Consider the following 17699-nt stretch of genomic DNA (forward strand, 5'->3'; position numbering starts at 1 on the left):
AAATAAATGCTGTCTTAAACTCTCTATTCATCAAAGAATCCTAAAAACGTATCCACAAAGCATCCACTTTGGACTCTTGACTCAATATAAAGAGGAACACAGCGTCCAAGTTCACTTACTATCCATCCTATAGTATTCAAAATTAGAATTAGTGTGTCCCAAATTGTAGTATGTTGAAACAAATCCCAAAGACACCCAGGTCTAACTTTTCCAGTTAGAATCCGGAGTGCAGATCCGTGCACACTTTAATATTGCCCACAACCCATTGTGCGTAGGACGAGGATTCGATTGGAACTAGAAACACAAATTAAAAGTGACTACAAAAAAAAACAAAAAAACATTGTGTGCGACCAATGGTTAAGTAGAGAGGTTTGAGTGATCAATAATCAGTAACTAAACTAACGAAAATATATTTATTCAATGTTATCCACATTATATTTGCAACAACATTGTGAACTTTTATAAAGATACGTTTGGTCATTAAATTTTAAATGCATCACACGACTGGCAGATCCAACATGCTACAACATTTCTCTCCGATATGGTAGAAAGTTCAATTAAATTGAATGTGAAGGATTTAGATGCAATTATGAGTAGGCTAGTATGTCCAAAATTGCCTACTCTTCTGCTACACACTCAAAAGTATGCACTTAAACTTATTTATCAACCACTAATGAAGTATGTTCTAACATGAGGTAAGAGTCTGTCTGCATCTGAAACGAGAACTGCATCTATGAGAAAAAAAAAAAAAAAAAGAGTATGTGAAAAGATTAGTAAGTCCAAATTCATAGCATTCATAAAACAGTATATTGGCAAAAAGTACCCAGATGACCTCTATGTCTGATGAAATTCTGAAATGTGCATCCAATGAACACAATGCTATCCCCATGAGGCCACGGGAGAGGAGTTGTGAATGGCGAATGCAACTGAAGCTGTAGGTCACGACAACATGATGAATGTAAGATTACATTTATATTACACACATGTAGAACATAGCCTACTTTTTTAAAGGGATAGTTCACCCAAAAATGATGCTGAGCACAAAAAAAGAAATTTTGAAGACTGTTAGTAATCAAACAGCTGACGGCACCCATTGACGTCAATAGTAGGAAAGAAAAACATTGAAAGTCAATGGTTACCGTCAACATTGCTAAAATCTTTAGCAGAAAACAACAAATTGAATGTGAAGGATTTAAACGGTGACAAGAGGATTTACAGGGCAGTTTCAACATTGACCTGATGCATGTAACCAAGCGATCCGTTAAAGATGCAATTATGAGTAGTAGTATGTCCCAAATTGCCTACTCTTCTGGCATAGTACAAGTAGGCGAATTGGGATGCAGTGGTCCGAGCTTTAGGGATCCCGAATCCAGAGTTATGGACAAAAGCAATCTGATGTTTCTATAGAACAGTGGCACGAGTAAGCTTCTTTAGCCTGTCTTAAACAAATCATCCTTCTGTAGCATTGTGCTTTAATGTAACAATGATCTTAAATGTGGCTGATATGAAATTAAATGTCTGTTTAATCAAGAGAATGTTTTGAAGGATGGATTAATGGTGCACGAACAGGGACCAACAATAACATTACATCATTTAAAACACTATGAACGTTAGGTTGAAATGTGATTTTAACCAGTGGCGTGCAGTGGTGTTTTAAAATGAGGAAGCCTCACAGATCAAATGTAAATCATGTCCCAAAATGTTGTCACATTTTCCTGGTTAAATAAACATTACATTAAAGCAACAACAAAAAAGAGAACCAAATACAATGGTATTTTGTATTCATTAACTATACTAGTATAAATCTAATCAAGTTAGTGTTTTTAAGCGTTTTTACATTTTACTCCAAAACAATAACTAACTGCAGTAACAATTTAAACAATGAATTTTATTAATGAACTGATGTTCAGCTGTTCTTTAGGCTACTTATTTTCATCAGTCATCAAGCTCAGTAAACAAACAATGTACTTTTAATTTCACCAAGCTGGGAAAAAAAACCCCTCATTCATCATGTTTTCAGGCCATTTTAAAATTAATTTTGACTTGACATTAAGCGGTGATATCTAAGTGCCCAAGTTATTTACTTACTTTTTAATTTGTCTTCCCATTAATGCCATAATTTTGCTCACTCAGACCAATTAGTGAACGCGCACAAAAACAAGAGGCGGGATTTATCGCATGAACCAATCATATCCCACCATGGAGGCATTGGCTGCTCTCACGTGACTTTCCCCCATTCATTCTCAATTACCCCCCATCAAAGCCACCGTACGCTTTAGTTTAGGGGATCTGTTAAAACTCAATGGGCTCAGGGAAGGCAAGAGAGACGCGAACTCCAGCTGTAACTTTCCCTGCGGGTGCTGATGCTGAACAGTGGTACTTTAGAAAAACAAGTGATTTATACACTTTTTATTGTCACACTTTGTAATATTTGCATTGTTTAATTTTTGTTATATGGGTAATTTACTCATCCAATTTTTTGCCTCCTCAAAGGAAACACTCCTCATTTCAACCAATGCAAATTAATAAAGCAAATAGAGGAAAGTGATAAATCGAAAATCAAAACATTATTTTTTAAAAATCTGATCACTGTATACAGAAAATAGGCTTTCCCTCAAATTCTGTTGTCATTCCTGTATTCAATTTGCAATTAAATCACAATTTTTTATCTGGGGTATAATTTTTTTTTTTACTTCAGGGATGGACAGATTTTCTTGGAAAGCATTATTTTGACTTCTCTGTAATCATAAAATTATCTGACTCCACATGGCTGGCAATCTATTCCCCAGTGAAATGAGATAATGTGAAATTTACCACGGCTTTAAACTTTGCTCTGAGGGTCATGTGATAACTTAATCTTTTGTTGTCTTGGGATTACTTCTATTTCAGGCCAAGATGAATGGTCATGTATTTTTTCATCTGGAATGAATAGCTTTGATTACTTGCTGATCCCCTGTTCGGCTTAAACGTCAGCTTCATGTGGAGAAATGTGTCAACCTGGGCAGAAAAAAAGAAGAAAAGGGTGTTTTTAGGCATAAACATTGAATATCAAAGAACAGGTGTGTCATGGTTATATCACACTTATGAAAAGGTTGTAGGGTTCTTTCAGGTGCTTCATATATAGAACCTTTTAAGGGTTCCCATCATGGAATCATTTTATGGATTTAGTTTTAATTAATTAACGTAAACACATTTTCACTAGAAAAATTGAAATATCCTGTTAAACATCTGTGCCTCAGTGTACCTTTCAGAAAAGCCCTTCACCGCCGGGCCGAAGAGGCCGGAACTGGAGACAGGGGCTCCTTGATCTCAGCAGAGCCTGTCTACGGAGAGCCTGCCCACTCCCTGTTAAGTCCTATTGTACCGAATTTTGGTTGTAGTTCCACCAGAGTTCCACTGGGGGCGATCGCCCATGAGTGCAAAATGAATGGGAGTCTATGGAGCTAGATGGCTAAATTTGTCTCTTTCACCCGATTGCCGTTGAGAAATCTCAGATTTGATTGTAGGTTTTGCAAAGTTGAATGAACGAGTACTTATGTCCTTTCGATATCTTACAGGTTGAGTTGTTGCTGCCCATAACACGCTAGCATTCTGCTAATGAACGCTGATTGGTCAGTGAAGGACTGATTACGACCAGAGATACCGCTTGATGGCATCGTGGCATCCGAAGCGGGACCAGAAACAAACAAAAACTCTTCTAGCACGTGTATTTACCTGTGTCAGCTGTGTTGTCGATGCCTCGAGTGAAAAGAAAGTGCAGAGCGCGAAAGCACCAGAGTGACTGAAGGATTGCCGTAAAGCAGTATCTCTGGTTGTACGATGTGTATGACGTCATTGACACTTTAAAAGACTTTTTAAAGCAAATAAGTGACTCTAAAAAATCTAACACCCAGCAGTGTGTAATTTCTTTGCATCTCCTTCCGAATACAACATTCAAATTACTAGACAAAAAATTATATCCTGAGAAAAGTGGATTTTGAGGGGTATAGCGCCATAGACCTCCATTCATTCTGCACTCGTCCTGTGAGCGCCCTCATATGGAGCCAGAGTGGAACTGCAACCAGTTCAGAAGCCGGAAGTGTACTGAGAGTGGAACTTCTCGCCTTATTAGACATTCTCTGGTCTGGCGTCGACTAATGAAAATCGCCCAGCTCGAGGGGCGGCACCAAGCATGCATTTGAAAATCTCACTGCACGCAATTGGATAACACTACGACCAATCACAACAATAAGCCCCATACGCTTAGCTACCAGCGGAGCTAACTGGTAGATTAGACTCTTGCCGTATCCGGTCGGCAAAACAGCAAAAATGTCCTTCTTGCAAAGGAATGATTCGAGCGGCGTCTTCTGTTCCTGTTTTAGATAAAAAGCCAAGTCTAACTCGTTCATTGTAGCGGCCAAAGCCGTTTCAAACAACTGGTGTTCATCCATAGCCATCTTGCAATGTTTACTAATGACTTCGGCATCACAGCGCTGTCGTCTTCTGTTTAGCTCGCCTCTGGCCCGCCTATATCAGATAACCCGATGTGATTGGTGCAGCTCGGATACAAGGGCATATTTAATGAGCATCATTACTCGACGCCAGAGTAAACTCGCTGAGCAAATTCAACTTGTGCTCTCGCGAGAACTCTGGATTACCAGGGTAGTCCGGATATGCAGTCTCAGGAGAAAGTCTTGATAGTTCAGTCTGATGGTGCTGAAGTTGCAATCAATTTCTTCTGCGTTGAACGAAGAAATGATGATGAACTTGCGGTGTTAGTTTGACTCTGTTATGGTCGAGGAAGTTACACGTCTTGATGTGTTGATGCCTGCAGGCCTGATAAAGTGTTGGTAAAGTTTTCGGAGGGAAAGTTTACAACCCTTTGTTTTCAGCATGGTATTTTGCATATGTAACTGGATTGGTCGTTGATGGAGAAACTATTAAAGATTCTTGTAATACTAATATGTTGTATAGGTATAAAAATATAATATACACTATCGTGTAGGTCATCAAAATACAAATTTGTAGATAAGAATGGTAAATATATGCGATCTTGATTAATTGAGTAATACTGACACTATAAAAGAAGGTATGATCACATAGGGAAATTAGATACATGACGTACATGTCTCAAGTAATTATACAACTGAGAAGGAAAAGGGTATCTAATAATTCTATCATAAAGCACGCATAAAACAGTATACAGTACAAAAGACACTATATAAGACAGATATTTATAGTTAATTATAACAAGTTAAAATTAAATATTCATATTTCCCTTGAGCTAATTTGCTACAAATATTAGGCCTGGTTTCACAGACAGGGCTTAGATTAAGCCAGGATTATTCAATTAGGACAATTAAGTAGCTTTTATAAACGACTAGCCTTAGAAAAAAAAAAACATTACTGGTGTGCATCTTGAGACAAAATAATAGCAGTAACATGTTTTAAGATATTTTTTTTCAGTTAAAACATGCATTTTACTCTGGGACTAGATATAACTATATATTATTTTTAACATATATAATTAAAACAGTAGGGCAGGCTATATGTAGTTTTAAAGACTACCAATCTACTGTTCTGATTTTGTTTAGAAATGATTCATAGTTTGGCTTTGATAACACTGTAATACAAGCATCTGCTAATTGACTTTAAAATAAATGTAAAGATACACCCACGTAAAATTAAGTGTCTGACATTCTTTTTATTTTATGAATAAAATCAATAAGTCACATTTTTGATGGCAAAATGATAGGCTTTTTAAACATCAAGGCAGAAAAAATGCATTTTTTTTGCAGACTTCCATTAACTTAATAAAGAGCTACAGTAAAAAATAAACAGCTACAGTAGCTACTAAAGAGTCTTTGGGATTCATAAAAGTGTGTAGCTAGAAGGAAAAGAGAGGCAGAGCCTCTGATACAAAAGACAAATCACATCACTTTGTCCTTCCACCACTAGCAGCCTAAAAACTCACAGTGCAAAGATTTTACCTCAGAAGAGAGAGAGACATACTACTCTATGACTGACTCTTCAAAAGCTCTATTCATCAGAATGAATCTTCATCTATTAATTCAGCAGTCTAAATACTGATACAAAATTAATGATAAAAAACAAACAAACAAACAAACAAACAATAAATAAAAATACAGTTGCCCCAACCATTGCTCTGGAAGGGAACAATGTGAATACACCTGACTAGGTTTGAACAGGAATTGGTTGCTGATTCATAAGAGCCATAACAGGAGAGCTGTAGATTTGAAAAAGAAAATGTAAGTAATTATATGCAGTAAATGTTGCATAAGGAATAAATAACCTCTGAGCTCGCCCTGTCTTCAAACATCTGCATGCTCACTTATGGAATAAGATAACATTTACCATGATTCAATGACATCGTTGAAAACCTTCAGTTAATTCAGTGAAAGTGCTGAAGCTAAACAAAAACTCCAACTCTGACTGTTATTGCAGGAGTTGGTGTATAACGGAGAATTCAGAAAACACTTTCATCTTTATCTTCATCAGATGGAGGGTAATGTTTAATTATCTTATAGCTTATTGATGATCTTCTCAGCTGAGGTCAGTGATATTTGTGAGCTGCTGTTCCTGATATTCATAAGTATGTTGTTCTTGGGTCGCTGATCTGTAGCTGGTGTGTTTGAGGTGTTCAGTTGGTGCAGGTGTTGATGTTCTTGCCGTCAGCTGCATCGTCCACCAGAGACAGATGGTAGTCCGTGGCGAGAGTGAAATGAGAAATGCATCCCACTAAACCTCGCATGTACTGCCTGTTAGTGTGCAACGCGATCTCCTTCATCCCACCTGGAGAGACAGAGCGAAACTTTCAAATCAAGCTTGAAATCAAAATCCCCACCAGACTTAGACAAATACCCGCACACACACTGCTGTTCAGAAGATTTTTTATTATTATGTTTTTGAAAGAGTCTCTTATTGCTCACCAAAGCTTAATTTATTTGATTAAAATACAGTAAAACTATGAAATATTATTACAATTTAAAAGAAGTCTTTTCTATTCTAATATATTTTAAGATTTTATTTGAGTGAATGCAAAGCTGAATTCTCAGCATCATTACTCCAGTCTTCAGTGTCACATGATCCTTCAGAAATTACTTTTTTTTATTTTTTATTTACATGTACATATTACATGAACATCAATTGTCATTATCAGAATCATTGAAGTCACCATGAAATCAAAATGGGAAAACTCTTGTATTTTATGGAATATTGCAGTGTTTATTATAAATGATGTATCTGTGCTCATCACTAGTTTTTTATAACTCTTGTTCCCCTTATAATCTTTAATCAAAACATCTTCCCCTTCCTCTCACAGCATCATCTCTTCTCTTCTCTGATGATGTGTTCACTGGCGTGAGGGCGGAGCAACCTGTCACTCACATGAGATCCACCAATAGCAAACCACAATTCCCCATGGACAATATCAAGTCCCACCCTACATCTTTTCTTGTTTGAGAATCCGTTCCACTCAGATATAATTCACAATAGGGAAGAAAACACTATAACAACTTCCTTTTCATGCTGACTTTTTTCATCTTTATCATTACAATTCGCTTGTGTTGCTACTTACCAATGTAAAGGTCACCGTTGATGTTCAGCTGTCTCATCTTACCCGGAGATCTGCCTGTTTTAGCTCCGTAATCATCGACAGTTAGTTTACCAGACTGGCCATCCCTTCAAACAGAGACAAACATGAAGGCTTGGTAAAACTCTGTAAAGCTACAGCCCTTTTAAATGGTGCAAATTCCCTCAAATTCATCTACATATGACAGTCTATGAAGAAAGACATGCTTGACATGATTTGATGCAGTTGATGCACGTGTCTGACCTGACAGCCTTCACTCTGTGCCATTTCCCATCACTAAATGTGCCATTAATGACCACAGTGGCAGCTCCACTACCAAGATTATAACTGTAGGGAGAATAAGAGATGTTAGTGTGATGCTTTTGATCCTCTATTGTAAATTGTCTGCAAAAATGCATGAATGTAACATGCAGACGCGAGCGGACATGACGTTGTACCTGAAAATGAGCACTCCGTCTTGAAGGCCGAGAGACAGGTAGTCACTGTTGGCTCTCATTGGACTCTCCCCCCGCCATAGTAAAAGACCGTCTTTGGACGTGCTCTTAAAACGCATGAACATGTTTGTTCTGGAACCTGATATCCTGCAGAGACATGCAACATTATATTAGGATGCATGTATGCACAGAACCTTCATACGGAGAATATAATGTGAAAGCAAAAAACCTTTTGAGGATATCTCTGTTGTCATATGTCAGATAGCTGCGTCCAGTGAACTGAGGGATCTCTATTGATTCAGTAACAGCTGATACAACAAAAGTAAAAGAGTGCAGAGTTATTTAACGTCCACTAGATGGCAGCACACATCATGAATTCACTAAAGCCATTCTTGTTAATCAGCAAACAAATGAGAGACATTCTGCCGTAAGCACTTACTGTTTAAGCAATAATTCCCACATTCTGCACAGTGAGAGCACAAAACAGAATAAAAGAAGCTTAAGAAAGGGTTTGAAGTTTTATGGAAGAAGTCTGCAAAGAATATCAAAGCAACGTCTCAGTCTAAAGCCAAACGCAAAATACAGTCTGTATAACGTACTACAGAAGGAAAGGGTTCAGTTAGTGCTCAATCCTTCTCTTGGAGATCTGCCTTCAAGCTGAGTTTAATGTCAAACCTGTACTAATAATATAATGTGAAATAGTATGCAGGGTTCCCACACCTTGGTTAACTTCAAATTCAAGGACCTTTCAAGGACTTTCCAGGTCCAATACCCTCAAATTCAAGGACTTAATGTGGGGACACATTTGTTGTGTCCAACAACAAACACTGAGGTACCATCGTAGTAGTTTTGTGAGCGTGTGAACGCCATGGCAACGTTCCACACAAAGTACCTCACGCGGGAAACACTTAACATAACGCCTAAATACGCGTAACTAACGTAAATCAAGCAAGCTAGTATGCATAGGCCACAAAGTGTATAATCGTGGACTGGAGGGAATAATATGGAATTTTTTCCAGAAAATTTCTTGCACAAAATAAATTCAAGCACTTTCAAGGAGCTGTATCTATGTATGTTTATTTTCAAAAACTTTCCAGGGCCTTGAATTTTATTTATTTTTTAGATTCACAACCTTTCAAGGATTTCAAGGACCCGTGGGAACCCTGAGTATGGAGTATGCAATGGTAAGTAGTCTGCATTGTTTTCAGTTATCATCATACAGTTATTTGCATTTTTTTTAATCTAATTTTGTATTTAAAAAAGCCTGATGAATTAATTAGCCATTATAGGAGCATATACAGTATGCTTTCGAGTTGTGTGTGTGTGTGTGTTTTCTCACCTTTCTGACAGTGTTTCCCATCATATCCAAGCGCACAGTCGCAGTCGTATCCGTCCCACTTGGGTCTGCACGTTCCCCCATTAGCACACGGGTTCTCCACACATGGGTGAGCTGCGTTCACCACGTTCACTCCAAAAGCCTGACCTGGATTCAGCTCTATACTGCGGTCATTCAGAGAGATCTGGGTCAGGAGGAAAGACTGAATATTATTTTACCATTTTAAGATGAAATCTGCACATGGATCACACACACAGTAGGATTAAAGGGTTAGTTGCCCTAAAAATGTCATCTGTATGGTCACAGCGTGTACAAAAAACAAGGTCATTTTAATGTTCTGTCATCATTTACTCGTTCCAAACCCGTAAGACTTTCGTTCATCTTCAGAACACAAATGAAGATTTTCTTGATGAAATCTGAGAGCATTCTGTCCTTCAATTGACTACCACTTTGACGCTTCAAAAAGTTCCTAAAGAGATCATAAAACTAATCCATATGAATTGAGCAGTTTAGTCCAAATTTTCTGAAGAGACTCGATCACTTTATATGATGAACAGATTGAATTTAGGCTTTTGTTCACATGTAAACATTGATCAGCGACCATGAAAAGATGCTTAAAGGGATAGTTCACCCAAAAATGAAAATGCTGTCATCATTTACTCTTCCTCAAGTTGTTCCAAACCTGTATGACTTTCTTTCTTCTGCTGAACACAAAAGAAGATATTTTAAAGAAAGTCGGTAACCAAACGACTGATGGTCCCCATTGACTTCCATAGTAGGAAAAAAAAAATACTATGGAAGTCAATGGGGACCAGCAACTGTTTAATTACCAACCTTCTTTAAAATAACTTCTTTTGTGTTCAGCAGAAGAAAGAAAGTCATATAGGTTTGGAACAACTTGAGGAAGAGTAAATGATGACAGCATTTTCGTTTTTGGGTGAACTATCCCTTTAACAGTACTTGCTTGACGTACAAGAACAAACTTCATTGGTTCTTGCTGAAACTCAAACATGATGCATAACACGAGAATGAACCTCATTGGTTATCACACGTCAAACAAACATGCTTGAGCTGCCGTTTGCCACAACTGATGTGTGAGTTGATGAATGTTTATGTCAGGGGGCTTTGGGTGTTTGTAGTATCTTTAACCAGTATCTACTGTCTAAACTAGTACCTTCTGAACCGTTCCACTGAAGGGCCTCAGGACGCCAGCGCTCGTCTTAGTAATATCATAATTAGGAACTCCTCCAATATAAAGAGGAGAACTACACTTTATCTGTGTAAATGCACCCTGAGAAAGAGAAGAGAGAGAAAGATTATTATTATTACAATATATACATACAAAATAACCTAAGAAAGCATTCAGATCCTTTGTATTATACATTTATTTCTGATAGAATATATTTTGTTGTCATTATCTGATGCACAATAGCCCACACAACATGAAAAGTGTTAAAAGGTTTTCAGTCTGTCATTAAAGCAATAAATAAAATAATATACAAAAATGTAGTCCAGTTCGAAATGTGTATATTGGAACTAAATGTGTAAAGGTATATGCAAAGTTAAGTAAGATTGTTTTTAAATTAGACCAAGGGCACATTCAATTGATCAAAAGTGACATATTACAAAAGATTTCTATTTCAAATAAATGCTGTTCTTTTGAACTTTCTATTCATCAAAGAATCATGTGGATTTTTTTTTTATAACAGTTTCCAAAAAATATATTTAAATATATATATATATATATAAAAAAAAAAATAATAATCACCCACAGCACATCTGTTTTCAACATTGCTAATAATCAGAAATGTTTCTTGAGCAGCAAATCATCATATTAGAATGATTTCTGAAGGATCATGTGACACTGAAGACTGGAGTAATGATGCTGAAAATTCAGCTTTGATCACAGGAATACATTACATTTTACAATATATTACAATAAAAAACAGTTATTTCAAATTGTGATAATATTTCACAATATTACTGTACAATGTTACTGTATTTTTGATCAAATAAATGCTGCTTTGGTAAACATAAGAGACACAAGATGTTTGGTAAACATTTTTTTTTATCCAAAAAAATGTAAACGTACCAACACCAAACTTTTAAACGCTAGTGTATATGATTAAAAATAATATAAAAATCTCTTCACCTCTGCCATGCCTTCCACCGGTCTCTGGTTGTCTACCTGTAGAATGCCATTTTTTGCTGTTCGAGACACACGCAACTCATGCCACACATCCAAAGCGACGGCCTCTTCACTCCTGTCAACAGAAGCAAAAATATAGTTTCTGGTCCTACACAATATTTGACACCTGTGGATTCACAGTCATCTACTAAAACGGAAAAGAGACTCAAATGTTTAGTATTTCCACTGTATACTCGACCTGATAACACTGGCACCCGAGCCGCAGTCGAAGCGAAACTCCACATATCCGCCCACCAGACTGACTGACAGGAAATCCCGGCTGGCGGCATCATCCGTGTAGAGGAGCGTGCCGTCGGGATTGGTCGGCTGGAAGGTCACCTCAAACTCCATGAAGGACAGGTAGTTGTGGGAGGGCTGAGGCCAGGGGGCGCTGGCGTACGATAACATGCTCTCGTTAAACTGGGGTAGAGACAACAGGAAACCTGGAACCATTGAGAAATATGAAGTCAGGTCAGTGGCTGCATCCAAAATCGCATACTTCCATACTATACAGTAGGTGAAAAACAGTATGTGACAAAAGTAGTATGTCTGAATTCACAGTACTCATAAAAGAGTAGGCAAAAAGTACCCGGATGACCTACTACTTCCGGTGAGATTCTGAAGTGTGCATATGATGGACACTTTACTATCCCATGAGGCCACAGGAGAGGATGCGTGAATGGCAGTGAAGTGACGTAACTGATGCTGGTCGGTCACATGATAATGACAGCATGGCGAATGTAGTGCGTCCAGATTACATTCATACTACACACCTTCATACTATATAGAACATACTTTTTTAGCGGTCGTGAAGTAATTAATAGTAATTAAAAATAAGTACCTACTCAAGAGAGTATGTGATTTCTGACACAGCCAGTGATTGGTCGCAATTGGTGGATAAAAATGGTATTTGCAGTTGATATTTATGATCTGACATTTCTGATAAACGATATTTATAATATTGCAAAATTAATTTTGAAACCTGAAATTGTAATTGTACAATTATTTCTTCCTCATTTGTTAATATGCAGATTTATCTATGTAAATAAGTTTATTATTCTGTGTAGTTACAATTGTATTTATTAGTATTGCTACTACATTTGTCATGGTTCCTGAATGTGAACTGTATGTCACAGTATGTCATATATCGTTATGGTTTTGCACTGTGGTGTTTTCGTTTCTTCTCTTGTGAAAAAAAAGTGGTTAGTTGTATTGAATGTGCACTATAAATCCTAAAAGCATGTTTTTTGGAAGAAAAAAAATATTTGCAGATTTTCAGGTTAAGTATTTCTTAACCTAAAAAGAGCACTTATGTTTTAAATCATGTTTTAATCTTTAGTCGTGCTTTAAAGTACACTTATTTTGATGTGATGACTAACATACTAAAGCACATGTAAAGTACTTGATTATATTTTTAACTTTAGTGTTTTTTGATATTACATTTAAAGTATATATTTTTTAAATGTACTAAATTGCAAATATATCTAAATGCATGACATACATGTTTCAATAGAAATTACATTATTATATTTTAGCTACCATAAATGCTTGTCAGTACATTTGGCAGAACACTAACCATATTTCAAAGACCACAGAAGTAATTATGAAATTACATATAAAGATGTACTTAAGCGAGTCAGAAATGCACTCTGATGTTTAGATAACTGCATTTAATATAAATTTAAGCTATAATACATTTTCATTTAATTATAAATAACATGCAATTAAGTGTCCAATACTATAACATTAGGTTCGCATTTAAGTATATTCTTTCAAAAATATATTATTTCCGTAATAAGTACTCTTTTTAAAAGTATGCAGAAATGTGTTACTTTTTTCACAAGGATTCCCCAGCACACAGGAGGGAAGAGACATTAAAAACCACTTGACTTGACTTAGTATATAGAAATTATAAATGTGAGTGGTGCTTGTTACTGCCACAAAGCAAGTGTGTGTGTGTGTGTGTGTGTGTGTGTGTGTGTGTGTGTGTGTGTGTGTGTGTGTGTGTGTGTGTGCGTGTGTGCGTGTGTGTGAGGGTGACTCACTCTCCTCACAGAGGAAGCCCTTATAGCCCAGAGGGCACAGGCAGATGAAGCCATCCGCTCGGTTGGCAAAGCAGATTCCTCCATTAGCACAGGTGACCTTCTCACACACACTGTTGCTGCACTCGCCTGAAACACACAGAAGAGAGGAAGATGCTTTGAACACACATACAGTGATCCCTAAAAGTATGTGGACATTTAAACCTTGTCTATATATCATTGCATTAGATCACTACAGATAAAGTTTGGGGTCAGTAATTTTTTATAATTTTAATAATAATAAAAAAGTCTCAGCAAAGGTGTGTTTATTTGATCAAAAATACACTAAAAGCATTATTGTAGTGAAATATTACAATTTAAAATAACTTTATATATATTTTAAAATGTAATTTATTCCAGTGATGCATTCTTGTCACTTTTGATTAATTTAATGCATCCTTGCTGAATAAACGTATTATTATTATTTTTATCTTACCGACCACAAACTTTCGAATGTTAGTGTAAATATTTACTTGTACCTCCTGAGATTTTAAGCAGGTAAACAAATAAAATCTTTTTAAGTGTTTTTTTTTGATTGCTATTATTTTTACAATTATGTATTTTAAAGGCACAATATGTAACTTTTTTGCTTTAAAAATAGCAAAAATCACTATATCTATGTTATATATTTTTTTGTTGTGTACTTACATTATCCCGACTGTTTCCAACAACTTTCAAACCAGGAGAAATTTGTAATTTAATTCGAGAAACGTTCCGTTTCTTTATTTCCGTTTTGTCGCCGCCAATGCCGTCATATCCGCGTTGTCCCTGGTTTCCGCTCGTGCTGCCATGGCAACCAGAGCTATGAACCAGAGCCGTCTGATACAGTAACCAAAGCGACTGACGCGGACAACTTTGTAGTTCGCAATGTCTATTTGCACGCTGTTGTTGTTTCGTTCAAACATTATGGACCATGGCAAGCAGACTTTGGATAAAAAAAGGAGAACTAAAACGAGAATCAATATCAGCGCGGTGTTTTCGAGATGCCGAGAGCTCCCATAGACAGTATATAAACGAGAGCTCCACGTCCGAGACTTCGACCGCTCCTACATGTACTTTATTAAACAGGTGAGCACATTTACATAAAACTAATCAATGTTTTATAGTTCAACAATGATAAAATGTCAGAATATGATCTGTATGTTATTCTAATGTTGATCTAGTTTACTGCTAGTCTCATACAGACAAACTAACACATACATTTCAACACATTCAAATGCAGTTTAGTGTGCTAGTGTAATGTTAGACCAGGTGAAACAGCGCTGCGTTACCTCACAAGTTTAATTTGTCTAATAAACTGACCTGTGAGTAGTAATTCTGCGTGTAGTTCGGTAGAATGAAATGTCCATATTCATTTTATATCCGCGGGACTCGCGTCGCGTGTGGAGCTGATAGCTGTCTCTTAGCAATCCCGAACTGCTTCATATCACAGTCATGATAAAAACATCGATGTATTCAGTCATCCATAAACATTATTAGGTCAGTCGGCTTGACTTTGACGACAAGTTCCATAATTCTTAGCAAATGTTGCGTCATCAAACTACGCCTTTGTTATTGTAAATAGGTTAGCGACCCCTAGTGGCGAAAAATGCCATACTGTACGTTTAATTTTACATTTATGATTTAATTGATAGCTTTTCATCAACTTATGAACACTCAGCAAAAATTTAAATAAACAAGCATACTTTAAACAAAACATTTGAGAAAAAGAAGAAACTTCAGATTTGAAGATCATAAAACAATAGATAAGCTAAAGACAAAACTTATTTGGACACTTATAGTTATTCTCAAACTAACCAATGTCTGCTCCGCTCAGTGCATTTCCTTTAGGCCAGGGTCGGATGTCAGTGGCTTTACTGTTGACCGTCAGACTCTGCATGCAGCCCTGAAACCCACGATTGGTCCCCACCGCCCTCACCAGCCAATAGCCATTCGGAGCTCCACCCAAAAACAATGGCGTGCGGAATGTTATTTTAGTGTACTGACCCTGAGAGAGAGAGAGAGAGAGAGAGACAGAGAGAGAGAGAGACAGAGAAAGAGAGAGAGAGAGGGAGAGGGAGAGGGAGAGAGAGAGAGAGAGAGAGAGAGAGAGAGAGAGAGAGAAAGAGAGAGACAGAGACAGGGAGAGAGAGAGAGAGAGGGAGAGAGAGAGGCAGAGAAAGAGAGAGAGAGGGAGAGGGAGAGAGAGAGAGAGAGAGAGAGGGGAGACAAAGAAAAGAGGTTGTTAGATACATTTTATAGTCCTGGGGCCAGTTGCATAAACATAGCCATTATGTTAAGACAGCATCTTAAAGGATTAGTTCACTTTCAAAAAAGTTTTTGCTGATAATTTACTCACCCCGATGTCATCCAAGACATCCATGTCTTTCTTTCTTCAGTCGAAAAGAAATTAAGGTTTTTGAGGAAAACATTCCAGGATTTTTCTCCATATAATGGACTTCAATGGCAACCAACGGTTTGAAGGTTGAAATGTCCATCTCAATGCAGCTTCAAAGTCTCGACACAATCCCAGGCGAGAAATAAGGGTCTTATCTAGCGAGACGAAATATATATATATATATATATATATACTTTTTAACCACAAATGCCCGTCATGTATCATCTCTGAGATGTGCCACGTATTACGTCATCACGTTGGAAAGGTCACGAAAAAAATAAAAATAATACTAATAATAAATTAAAACAAAGATGTCGGACGATTTTGAAGCTGGAGGAGAAAATTAGATGGAATTGTTCGCCCTTCCCTACCTTTTTGAACCGGAGTACACAGACAAATAACTTGATAGATGACATAACACAAGACCTTTCCACGCAATGCGTGGCACATCTCAGAGATGGTACATGACGAGCATTTGTGGTTAAAAAGTATATATATATATATATATATATATATATATATATATATATATATATATATATATATATATATATATATATATATATATATATATATATATTTTTTTTTTTATTTTATTTTTTTTTTTAAATGACCGATCGCTTCGCTAGATAAGACACTTATTTCTCGACTGGGATCGTGTAGAGACTTTGAAGCTGCATTGAGACGGACATTTGAACCTTCTTTGAACATTGGTATAGTTGGTCAGTTCAACTATACCAATTATAGTTGCCACTGAAGTCCATTATATGAAGAAAAATCCTGGAATGTTTTCCTCAAAAACCTTAATTTCTTTTCGACTGAAGAAAGAAAGACATGGATATCTTGGATGACATCGGGGTGAGTAAATTATCAGCAAAAAATTTTTTGAAAGTGAACTAATCCTTTAAGATCTAGTATGACCCACTAGCAGTTAGTCAAGGGGCAACCAGTCTTACTTTTTGGCATCAAATTGGGCCAGTCTACGTTTTTATGTAATTGATTTTTTAAAAGGATATGAACAGTCTTATTTTTTTTATTTCTAACTTGTAAGATTAGCAACCAGGCCCTGGATGCTGATTGGTCAATGCAGTGTATGACACAAAACCAACTGTGTACGTGTGAATATCACAGTATGCTGTGTTTGTGTATTAAGGCATGCGTACCTGAGAACGGCCTGATACCGGTGTGTCGTTATCTAATCGTAGCCAGCCATTCATGCCGTCTCTAAATATTGTGACAGTGTGCCACCGACCAATGACAATGGAGCTGTCACTCACGATCTGCGCCGCCCCCGTACCGCAGTTAAACCTGTGCACATGATAGTCAAGATCAATTACTAATAATCAATGTAAATTCAGAGAATTACAAAAATTAAGAAATGAATCAAGACTCAATAGCAAAAGTGTAATTTCAACTTGCAAGGAAGCAAAAAATATATATTTTATATTTTAAAAATTGTGTTTTAGCTTAATATTAATAGATGAATAGATATAAGTGTAAAGAACAATCATGATTCAATATAAGCAAATAGTGTCAGAACAACAAACAAACAATCACAATCCAGTATGCAAATATTAATATGAGTGTGAATGTATGTACTGTAATAGTTAATAAGGTCTTTTCAAAGTATAATCTTACTTTTTTTAAAGTATGAAGTACAGTTATATAAAATACAGAGCATATCTAAGGTGC

General features: G+C 36.7%; 1 protein-coding gene across 3 annotated transcripts in view; it reads right to left on the bottom strand.

The window, feature by feature from the left end:
- Positions 1 to 5658: 5658 nt before the first annotated feature.
- egflam (EGF-like, fibronectin type III and laminin G domains) overlaps positions 5659 to 17699 on the bottom strand; it is a 30341-nt gene continuing 18300 nt past the window's right edge. For 2 of the 3 annotated variants that reach the window (XM_084113391.1, XM_084113393.1), the window contains 13 exons: positions 17171 to 17315; positions 15428 to 15617; positions 13595 to 13720; positions 11749 to 11992; positions 11514 to 11625; positions 10536 to 10652; positions 9365 to 9545; positions 8465 to 8488; positions 8255 to 8333; positions 8029 to 8172; positions 7835 to 7918; positions 7577 to 7680; positions 5659 to 6792 (listed from right to left, as the gene is read on the bottom strand). In XM_084113391.1, the coding sequence (XP_083969517.1) occupies positions 6641 to 6792; positions 7577 to 7680; positions 7835 to 7918; positions 8029 to 8172; positions 8255 to 8333; positions 8465 to 8488; positions 9365 to 9545; positions 10536 to 10652; positions 11514 to 11625; positions 11749 to 11992; positions 13595 to 13720; positions 15428 to 15617; positions 17171 to 17315 (1702 nt within the window). In that variant the 3' untranslated portion in view covers positions 5659 to 6640. The remainder of the gene's footprint in view (positions 6793 to 7576; positions 7681 to 7834; positions 7919 to 8028; positions 8173 to 8254; positions 8334 to 8464; positions 8489 to 9364; positions 9546 to 10535; positions 10653 to 11513; positions 11626 to 11748; positions 11993 to 13594; positions 13721 to 15427; positions 15618 to 17170; positions 17316 to 17699) is intronic. The other variant, XM_084113392.1, reaches the window with a different exon arrangement.

This window comes from Abramis brama (genome assembly GCF_963993115.1).
Source record: "Abramis brama genome assembly, chromosome: 5".
NCBI classification, from domain to species: Eukaryota; Metazoa; Chordata; class Actinopteri; order Cypriniformes; family Leuciscidae; genus Abramis; species Abramis brama.